The sequence below is a fragment of the Cebus imitator genome, unplaced genomic scaffold (genome assembly GCF_001604975.1).
Source record: "Cebus imitator isolate Cc_AM_T3 unplaced genomic scaffold, Cebus_imitator-1.0 Scaffold8, whole genome shotgun sequence".
Classification (NCBI taxonomy): Eukaryota; Metazoa; Chordata; class Mammalia; order Primates; family Cebidae; genus Cebus; species Cebus imitator.
Genome location: NW_016107323.1, coordinates 1,982,516 through 1,993,906, shown reverse-complemented (window position 1 = coordinate 1,993,906; position 11,391 = coordinate 1,982,516). Strand labels below are relative to the sequence as shown.

Genomic DNA, 11,391 nt, shown 5'->3' with positions numbered 1-11,391 from the left:
TCAGGCTGATCTTGAACTCCTGACCTCAGGTGATCCACCCACCTCAGCTTCCCAAAGTGCTGGGATTACAGGTGTGAGCCACTGTGCCCGGCTCCTATATATCTATTTTTATACCAGTACCGTGATGTTTCGGTTACCATATCATTTTTTTTGTTTGTTTTGAGGCAAGGTCTCACTGTGTCACCCAGGCTGGAGTGCAGTGAGGCAATCATGGCTCACTGCGCCTTGACCTCCCAGGCTCCAGTGCTTCTCCTACCTCAGCCTCCCGAGTAGCTGGGACTACAAGGTGCATACCACCATGACCAGTTAATATTTATATTTTTTGCAGAGACAAGATTTCGCCATGCTGCCCAAGCTGGTCTCCAACTCCTGGGCTTAAGTAGTTTTCCTGACTCGGCCTCCCAGAATGCTGGAATTATAGGCATGAGCCACTGCGCCCTGCCTACTCTATCCTTATAGTATAGTTTGAAGTCAGGTAATGTGATGCCTCCAGATTTGTTCTTTTTGCTTAGGATTGCTCACAAAGCTATTTTGATTGTAACTCGTTATTCAGCAAGAAGAGTTTATAATAAATGATTTCTTTAGTTAAAGAAGGAAGAAAGTTTAAGGAATCCTTTGGGAGGTAACAGACCTTGTCAATAAGCAAGCATTGAAATAACTGATAATTATTCATTAACCAGATAAAAAGAAGGATAAAACAAAAAGAGCCCACATTTTCCTCAATGCAAGATGATGATATGTGGTCTGTGGCATGTGCTTATATGAAGGTCATTCCTGGCACTTGCAAACTGCATTATTTAAAAACAGAAAAAAAAAAAAAGAAAGAAAACCCAGCTGTTAGGACAGAAACACTACTCAGAATAGCTTAAGCAGTGAAGGAGATTTATTGACCCAAATAGCTGGGAAGAGCAGGAGTGGAGTGAGTTTTAACTAAATGGTATAGAGATTCTAATTATGTTGTCCAGACTCTCTCGTTACCTCCTAGCTCTGACTTCCTCTCTTTGCAGATCCTCTTCTCGTGTAAATAGCTTTCTTCCAAGTGGTGGTGATGGTGGTGGTGGTAGAGGGAGCTTTGTCAGGAGGAGGAAGACAGTGACAGAAAGCTTCAGAATTAAGTCACTCCAAAGGAAAGTGAGAACTTTCTTCCCCCAAAGGCCTTCCCCTCTGAAATAGCCCTGTAAGTCATTTATTCTTTATTTAATCAAGTGTTTCCTGCATAGCCTTTATCACAAATTATCTCCTTTATTTAAGTGCTTGCCTGATTATGTTTTTCCTTCTGACTACAAGGTAAAAATCTATCAGAGCAGTAACGGTGCCTATTTGTTTCATTACTGTAGCCCCAGCATCTAGTAGGCACTCAGGAAATAGTAAACAGCAAATATATAAAATTCCAGGAAGGGACTCAGATCCTCCTTGAGCCACTTGTCATTATTGTGGTTTACAGGGTAGGGTACTGTGATTGATATACCTACTAGAGTCCCACAGAATAGGGAAATGAGTTTACCACAGGTAATGGAGATACCATTAGCTAAAGGAATTGGGAGAAGATGCTGAACAAACAACCAAAAAATATCTGTCCACCCTATATGTTTTATGTTCTTTAAGCACAGCTTCATATTTTAGCCAGCTGCTTAGTCTGATGTGTAAGGTTATGCAGATTCTGCACTGCATGAAGGTGCTTGTTTAAACATGGGCTAAAATCCAGCCCAGACCTCTACTCACAGGGGTTCCTTTTTCCAGGAGGCATTCTGTTTTTAATTTTATACACATTTGGATGGTCTCTATGTGCAGTATGCCTGGTTGAGTATCCATCTCTCCATCTAACCTTCTGAATAGCTTATACTGAATGAAGTAAGAATACTAGGAGCAAAAGGATGACCTGAACGTGTCTGTGCATCTGGACCCTGCTGGCCAGCTCAGTGTTGACTATGTGCTTAGCCATGTTCTGCACATATTCTGAGAGATGACTGGTCTTGGGAAATTCTGAGAGATGAGTGGTCTTGGGAAATTCCCCCTTGTTTTCTTTCCCTCCTCTCCATTTTTCTGCCTAGTCTTGCTAGTTGGTTAGGTTTTCAAAGCACAGATTTTGAGCTTTCTGAACTTGAGTGGCTGAATGGTGAAACTGTCATCTCTCTTTCTTGTTTACCTACACTTCCCTGCATTTCCATTTTTAATCATCCTGATAATTCTGCATCAGGAGGAAGATGTTCCCTGTCACTGGTCCTCCTGTGGAATAGACCTGTCTTATAGCTCAATCCGTTTGGGGTTTGTTTTGTATTTTATTTGATTAAAGATCTGTTGGGGCAGTGAAATACACTATTTTTAAAAAAGGTGACTTGAAGAAACAGACACCCCTCCGTCTAACTCATGTAAGGCTGCAGGGAATCTCCGAAGTTCCAGATGTATAGCTGAGCCTTTCATTACATGGAAGGCTCTGTGTTCCTCTCTCTCTTTCTGGGACTGTGTGGTTTCATCTCTGTTTCACTCTGGCCATTGGTTTCATTAATTTGATTTTCTTTAAACACCAACTTCCTCTGTACACTGACCAGCCTATAAGTGACAAAAATGGCAACTAGTGCTTAATCTCGTCATTGTATTCTCAGTGCAAGTCCACAGGAAGTCTGCACCATAATCATCACATGGAGAAGTTAAAAAAGATTTATGGGCCTCAAACACACATTCTGAAGTCAGTAGGTCTGGTGTCCTGGAATCTCTTTTAAGAAGGAATTCCCAGATCCCAGACCCCTCCATAAGCACGAGAGAGGAGAGAAAAGGAGGGTGAGTAATGAAATTGATGAACCAGGCCCTAGCACCCACTTATGTCCTATATAGCTCCTTCGCTTTCTCCCTTTGCCACTCCTTGCTATTGATCTTCTTGTCCAGAGAGGAGACAGATATTGAAGATATTGGAAACAAACAGTGAGGAATATAGACATTTTCATTAAAAGCAGCAATAGTAGCAGCAATAGTTCTCAGTCTAGCTTTGTAGGTACACAGTCCAATTAGGTGGTGGGGCCACCCATCCCTTATCAAATCAGTGTCAATTTTTTGGTTTTGGATGCTCTTGGAAGTATAAGACAGGCCTGCGTGTTTCTGAGAAACACCTGATAGCTTGGAAAGCCTTCCCAGCCATGGCAGCAATTGTCAGGCTGTCTCTCTGGTCAAGTGGTGGGTGACCTTGCAGCTTCAGTGCCCATCACTCTGATGTGCCACAGTTATGTATCTATGCCTTTTAGTTCAAAGTCTTCAAAGACAGTCTAGTCACTGAATGGCTAGTCGGGGCCTACTCTGGGATTATGGGCCAGAGCAGACAGAACGGTGAATGGACAGAGCAGGGCAAAAATTAGTGCATGACAAGCTTTCTTCTGCCTGGCTTGCAAAGGGAGGTGCAAGTGAATATTTGCAATTTCTTTTTTGTTTTGTTATTCCTAAATGATAGAAGGATTATATTCTTAAATACAAAGAGTTTTTATGTTTCAGAACTACAAATATGACTCCAGCCTCATTTTAAATGTGAAATAAATGCCCTATACAGTATTCAGGATACCTACCAAGTATTTTATAGTAAACATCATCCCTGTTTCTTCACATCTTAATAATAAAGTGTCTATTACGTTAAGTTGTAAATAAAGTAATACGGTTTATTATTTAATGTTTAAAGTGTAATGCCACATATCTTACTTTTGTTGTGTACTGACGTATGCAAAGGATGCAGCAATTTGATTCTAAGTCCTTGCAATAGTAATAAAAGCCATTACTTTGTTTACAGCATTTGTCCACTGTGGGATTTCAGAGGTAGTTGAAGACCTTACGTGGATTGATCACATAAAGTATGCAAAGATAAGAAATACTTTTAACCAAGCTTGAGCCCAAAAATAGCTTTGTATTATATTTCTGTACACCAAGCAGTTGTATGGCACAAAGCAGTTATATTTCAAGCTCACAAAATATAATATTAATATCTTAGGGTTGGTTTAAGAACATGTGTGTTCCATGCCTTTATGAGAATTTAAGTATCTGTCTTGATACTTGAAACTATCTTGTGTATCTGATTCTTAAAAATTATTTTATTTTTCCAGATTCAGTCCTTCTGTGGAACTTCTGAAGGTCTTTTATTAGTGGAAATATTTTCTACACAATGAAGTCAACAACTTAATTTAAACCAGTGTTTGTGTGGCTCTGATTCATCTGCTGTGGTTCACGAAGCTTGAGATCTAAGGAGTACAGGGTCTTTTGCAATGACAATATGACTAATAGTAAAGGAAGATCTATTACTGACAAAACAAGTGGTGGTCCAAGTGGTGGAGGAGGTTTTGTAGATTGGACTTTAAGTTTAAACACAATTCAATCTGACAAGTTTTTAAATTTACTCTTGAGTATGGTTCCAGTAATTTACCAGAAAAACCAAGAAGACAGGCACAAAAAAGCAAACGGCATTTGGCAAGATGGATTATCAACTGCAGTACAGACTTTTAGTAATAGATCTGAGCAACTCATGGAGTATCACAGTTTCTCAGAGCAGTCTTTTCATGCCAATAATGGGCACGCATCATCAAGCTGTAGCCAGAAGTATGATGACTATGCCAACTATAATTACTGTGATGGAAGGGAGACTTCAGAAACCACTGCCATGTTACAAGACGAAGATATATCTAGTGATGGTGATGAAGATGCTATTGTAGAAGTGAGCCAAAAATTACCAAAGGAATCCAGTGGCATCATGGCATTGCAAATACTTGTGCCCTTTTTACTAGCTGGTTTTGGAACAGTTTCAGCTGGCATGGTACTGGATATAGTACAGGTGGGTTTTCATCTTTGTTTAACTTTATCATCTTTTTTGTTATTCCATTTCTGTTTAAAATGCTTTATGTAGGTTACTACTCTCAAACATTTACTTTAGATTTGATTTACCCCTTGTTAAAATGAACAGATGCTGACTCTGGTAGAAAATCTATTTCTAGGTAGGAGTTATTCTTTTTTCCCCTTTAGCAATTCTGAAAGAATAGTTATTCAGACTGTAAAGTAATTCTTCTCTACAGACCCCAAAATAGCTTGGTTAAAAGAAAAATTTCCCAAGAATGTTATATTTACATGCTTTCTTTTAAAATGAAAATGAATATATACTTAATACCCTCTATTGTTTGAAATGAATACAAACAATAGAGGGTATTAAGTAAAACAAGAAGTTTCCTTTATTTCTTATCTCCAAATCAAAACTCTCCTCCCCTCCAGAGATTATCATTGTGAAGAGTTTGTTGTATGTGCTTGCAGGCTTTTTTTCTATGCTTACATGTATACATATGAGAGTTTTTTCAAAAACAAAAATGAAATGTTATATATTTTTTCTGCAACTTGTTTTCATTGCTTAATAGAATATCTCTCCAAATTGGTACACAAAGATTTTCAGCATTTTAAACTGAGTGCATGATATTCCATTGTATGTATATACCCAAATGTACTTACTCATTCTTCCTTGTTGGAGCTATAATAACTATCCTTATAAATATAAGGATATATATTTATATACCTATACTAATATTTTCATAGGATAGATTTAAAAACAGCATTGTTGGATATTAGGGTACATTTTAATATATATGTTAAAATTTTGTAGATACTGTCAAGTTGCATTCCAAAAAATTTCTCCCAATTTATACTCTTACTGTCAAAATAGAAGTACTTTTATTTTTTCATTTTCCAATCAACATTGGGTGGTTTTTGTTTTTTTGTTTGTTTTGAGACAGGGTCTTGCTCTGTGGCCCAGCTCACTACACCTTCAACCTCCTGGGCTCAAGTGATCCTCCCAGCTCAGCCTCTTGAGTAGCTGGGACTATAGGCACACTACACCTCACTAATTAAAACATTTTTTTTTTGTTTTTTTAGAGGCAGGGTCTTGCTGTGTTGCCCAGGCTGCTCTCAAACTCCTGGGCTCAAGCGATCCTCTCACCTTGGCCTTGCAAAGTGCTAGGATTACAGGTATGCACCATTGTGCCCCGCCAACACTGGGTCTTCTTGATCTTTTTCATATTTGCCAAATGGCAGGAAAGTGTTATCATATTTTAATTAACATTCTTTATTATTAATGTTTAGCATTGGCCATTCTTTTTCTGTGAATTATTTTTTGTATCTTTTATTTATTTTTAAAATTTGTGTGCTACTTATTGATTTGTAGGTATTCATTTTTTTTTTTTTTTTGAGATGGAGTCTAGCTTTGTTGCCCAGGCTAGAGTGCAATGGTGTGATCTCGGCTTACTGCAACCTCTACCTCCCAGGTTCAAGTGATTCACCTGCCTCAGCCTCCCAAGTAGCTGGAACTACAGGCTCACGCCACCATGCCTGGCTAATCTTTGTATTTTTAGTAGAGATGGGGTTTCACCATGTAGGTCAGGCTGGTCTTGAACTCCTGACCTCAGGTGATCTGCCCACCTCAGCCTCCCAAAGTGCTGGGATTATAGGCAAGAGCCACCAAGTGAGCCGATTTGTAAGTATTCTTAATGACTTATGGCTACCAAATACCTATTATATAATTATCTTTCTAAAGTAATAAATTGCCAAAATGTGGCATTTTGTTCTGTCAGTTTTTGTTTATCAGTCACAGAAATGTTGACTCTGGGAAAGTATTAGGCATATTATCCTGTAATGTGCTCTTATCTTTCATTGTTTATTCCCTAAAGGAACCTCAGGTTATTTGTGACTTTAAGATGCTATTCAAGAGGTAACATGTTTATCCAAATGGAAAATGTACATAAATAGAAACATTTTTCCACCATCGGATGGAGAAAGGATATGAGAGGAACTGTATTGCAGTACATTAAATTTATAAATAGATAATAATACCAAAGAGAGATCAAACCTGCATCCGCTTGAAATATAATTGTTTTAAGTACTTATAGTAATATCACAGCTGTGACAATAAATAGGCTGATTTGGTCCTGATTTTTTCTTGTTATACTAATTATTCTGAAGAAACACTCAGTATTTATGGAATGGTAACATCTATAGGACTAAGGTATTAGAGTATAGATTAGCAGAATTTACAAAGCTCCTTATGTATCTGGAGTAATGTTGGCTTCTTGATACTGAGAGAACAGCACACATATAATTGTAAAAAGTTCCTTTTATGATTTTATGAACTTTTACAGTGCTAACCTGAAGGATTTTATAATGTTAAACTTTAGTGTTAAACATCGTAGAAGCATAATATAAATATTTTTTAAAGATTTTATTTGAATGTGCTCTTTTAAACTTTTTAATTGAAATGTAATACATCTAGAGTATACAAAACAAAAAATAGAGCTCAGTGAATTTTTTTTTTTTTTTTTTTTTTTTTTTTTGAGATGGAGTCTCGCTCTGTCACCCAGGCTGAAGTGCCATGGTGTCATCTTGGCTCACTGCAACCTCTGCCTTGTGGAACCAAGCTATTCTCCTGCCTTAGCCTCCCACGTAGCTGGGATTACAGGCGCCCACCACTATGCCTGATTAATTTTTGTATGTTTTTAGTAGAGGCTGGATTTTGTCATGTTGGCCAGGCTGGTCTTGAACTCCTGACCTCAAGTGATCTGCCTGCCTTGGCCTTCCAAAGCGGTGGGATTACAGGTGTGAGCTGCTGCGCCCAGCCAAATTTTCATAATGTAAACAACCACTTAACTATTAACCAGCTCAAGAAATCTAATTTTGCCAGTACTGCTTCTTTAGTCCTCCTTGTGCCTTCTTCCAGCTGCTGCCCTTTTTGTCTCCAACACCAAAGGTAATCACTAATCTGATTTTCTGATAAGCACCTCCTTGCTTGTCTTTACAAGTGTGTATCCCTAAACAACATAGTTTGGTTTTACTTGACCATGTAATGGAACTTTTAAACTATGTAATGGAAGTATAGAATATGTTTTTTTTGTGTGTGTGTGGCTGTTTTTCCCTCAACATTATATAAATTTCATGAAACCGTAGTTTATTTCCATTGCTGGATAGTAATCCATTATATGAATATACTATACCATAATTTATCCATTCTGCTACTGATGGACATTGGGTGGAATGGTGCTTCCGGACTCTTGGAGCACATATGCATGGATTTCTTTTGGGTATATATGTAGAGATGGAATTGCCAGGTCTTAGGATGTGGAGATACTCAAATTTAGTAGAGGTCATATGATTTTCCGCATTGGTTATACCAATTTACAGTCTAATTAGTAGAGTATGAGAGATCTTAATTCTCTATATTCTTATTTCTACTTGGATTCAGTAGTCTTTTTATTTTTAGAAATTCTGGCACATGGAGTGGTATCTCATTGTGGTTTTAATGGATATTTCTGTGATGACTAATGATGTATATCAACCATTTGGATATTACTAGTAAAGCTTATTTTGCCCATTTTTTCTATTTGTTTTTCTTAGGGATTTATGGGAGCTATTATTTGTTTCTCTTATAGATTTGTAGGAGTTATATTTTGGACATGAGCCTTTTACTGCTATATATTTAAAACATCTTTTCTCTCCTCTGTGGCAGAAGTTCTTAATTTTGAAATAGTTATTTTCCTCTTACTTTTTCATGATTTGTGTTTCATGTCTATTGTGTAAGAAATCTTCCCATACCCTGTGGTAATTAAGATATTCTATTGCATCACTTGGTTGAAGCTTTTTTGTTTTGCTTTTACATTTAGAACATTCCCTCCCTGGAATGGATTTTTGTGTAGAGTGTGAAATTGGGGTTATGTTTGGTTACTGGTTTCTTGAGGTTTTCTATTTCTTCATGGCTCAGTGGTTGGATGTATCCAGAATTTATCTTTCTTGCAGATTTTTTAATTTGTTGGCATATAGTTGTTCATAATAGCCTTTGATGATTCTTTGCATTTTTGTGGTTTCTTTTGTTGTGAATCATTTTTCATTTCTGATTTTACTTATTTGGGACTTCTCTTTTTTTTCATAGTCTAACTAAAATGATTTTATCTATTCAAAAAAAACAACTTTTTGTTTCATTGATCTGTATTTTTTAGTCTGAATTTCACTATTTCTGCTCTGATCTTTATTTTCTTTCTACTAATTTGGGGTTTGGCTTATTCTTACTTTTCTGGTTTCTTGGGATGCATTGTTAAGTTGTTTATTTGAAGTGTTCCCATTTTTTTTTTTTTTTTTTTTNTTTTTGAGATTGAGTTTTGCTCTTGTTGCCCAAGCTGGAGCATAACGGTGTGATCTCAGCTCACTGTAACCTCCGCTTCCCACGTTCAAGCGATTCTTCTGTTTCAGCCTCCTGAGTAGCTGGGGCTATAGGTGTGCACCACCACGACTGGCTAATTGTTTTGTATTTTTAGCAGAGACGGGGTTTCACCATGTTGGCCAGGCTGGTCTTGAACTCCTGACCTCAGGTGATCTGCCTGCCTCGGCCTCCCAAAGAGCTGGGATCACAGGTGTGAGCCACTGCGCCAGGCCAAAGTTTTCCTATATTTTGACAGAATATATATTGTTATAAACTTTGCTCTTAATACTGCTATTGCTGTATTCTGTAGATTTTGGCATATTTCCATTTTCATTTGTTTCAAGAAAATTTTAAATTTTAAATTTCCTTCTTAATTTCTTTATTGACTCATAGGTCACTCAAGAGCATGTTGTTTAATTTCTACATGTTTGTGTAGTTTCTGAGGTTCACCTTCTTATTGATTCTAGTCTTACTCCATTGTGGCCTATAGAGATACTTGTTATGATTTTGCAGCTTAAGATACAATCTATTCTGGAGAATGTTCCACATGCTGATGAAAAGAATGTGTCTTCTGTAGCAGTTGGGTGAAATGTTCTCTAAATGTTAGTTAGGACTGTTAGGTCTAATGTGTGGTTTAACTCCGATGTTTCTTTGTTGATTTTCTCTCTGACTGATCTGTTCATTACTGAGAGTGGAGAAGTCCCCTACTATTATTGTATTATAGCCTGTTGCTCTCTTTTTAGATTTATACTTAGGAGCTCTGGTGTTGGGTGGATATATATACATATAATTGTTATGTCTTCTTGCTGAATTGACCCCTTTATCATTATGTAGTGGTCTCTTTTTCTCTTTTACTGTCTTTGATTTGTAGTCTGCTCTATCTGACATAAATATAGTTACTCCTTCCTTTTTTCTTGGTTTCTAGTTGCATGGATTATCTTTTTCTACTGCATCACCTCCAGTCTAGGTGTTCTTTATAGATGAGGTGGATTTCTTGTGGGCAGAAAGCTGGGTCTTGTTTCTTTACCCATTTAGCCACTCTATGCCTTTTCATTGGAGAATTGAATCAATTTACATTCAGCATTATTATTGGTAAGGACTTACAACTGAAATTTTGTTGATTATTTTCTACCTGTTTTGTAACTTGTTCTTATTGTTTTCCTCTGTGATTCCTTTGTAATTTTTCTCTAGTATGTTTTAATTTGTTGCTTTTTATTTTTGTGAATAAGTTATAGATTTTTGCACTGTGGTTACCATAAGGCTTACCAAAAGATCTTATAGATATAATATTATTTTAAAAGGATGACAACTTACCTTAAATCACCACGAAAATAATGGAAACAAAGACAAAAATTAAGAAACTCTACACTTTAACTCCACCTCCTCTGTTTTGACCTTTAGTTATTCTAATTTTTATATTTTCATATTGCCTATGTCTTAACAGGTCACTGTAGCTATTATTATTTTTGATATATTTATGTTTTAGGCTTCATACTAGAGTGATGAGTGGATTGCATACCCTAATTACAGTATTAGAGTATTCTTGGTTTTGCTGTGCTCTTACTTTTACCAGTGGATTTTATGTCTTCAAGTGTTTTCTTTTTGCACATTGGTGTTTTTTTCTTCCAGGTCAAAGGGCTCCCTTTAGTGTTTCTTATAAGACAAATCTTGTGATGCTGAATTCTCCTTGCTTTTGTTTGTCTGGGAAAAACTTTCTCTCCTTCATATTTTAAGGATAGCTTTGCAGGATATAGTATTCTTGGATGGTAGCTTTTTTTTTTTCTTTCAGCACTTTGAAAATGTCATTTCACCCACTCCTGGCCTGTATGGTTTCTGCTGAAAAGTCTGTTGCCAGTACAACTGGCGCTCCTTTACATGTGATTTGCTTCTTTTTCTCTTGCTCTTTTTAGGATTCTCTGTCTTTGACTTTTGAGATTTGATTATTATATGCCTTGGGGTAGTCTTATTTGGGTCAGATCTGTTTGGTATTCTCTGACCTTACTGTATCTGGATGTTTATAGCTTTCTCAAGTTTTGAAAAGTTTTCAGTTTTTATTTCTTTAAATAGGCTTTCTATCCCTTACTCTTGCTCAACTTTCTTTTGAATATGAATAATTATTAGATTTGGTCTTTCAAGGTAGTTTTTTATAGCTTGTAGACAATCATTGTTCCTTTTCTTTTTTTCTTTTTTTTTTTTTTTTT

The 11,391-nt window shown here is 36.7% G+C and overlaps 1 protein-coding gene across 1 annotated transcript in view; it reads left to right on the top strand.

Moving 5' to 3' along the window:
* The window catches only part of SLC41A2 (solute carrier family 41 member 2), a 150,942-nt gene that overhangs the window by 18,722 nt on the left and 120,829 nt on the right, over positions 1-11,391 (top strand). Inside the window, exon 2 of the mRNA XM_017540553.2 lies at positions 4,080-4,801. Coding sequence (XP_017396042.1) covers positions 4,247-4,801 — 555 coding nt within the window. The 5' untranslated portion in view covers positions 4,080-4,246. The remainder of the gene's footprint in view (positions 1-4,079; positions 4,802-11,391) is intronic.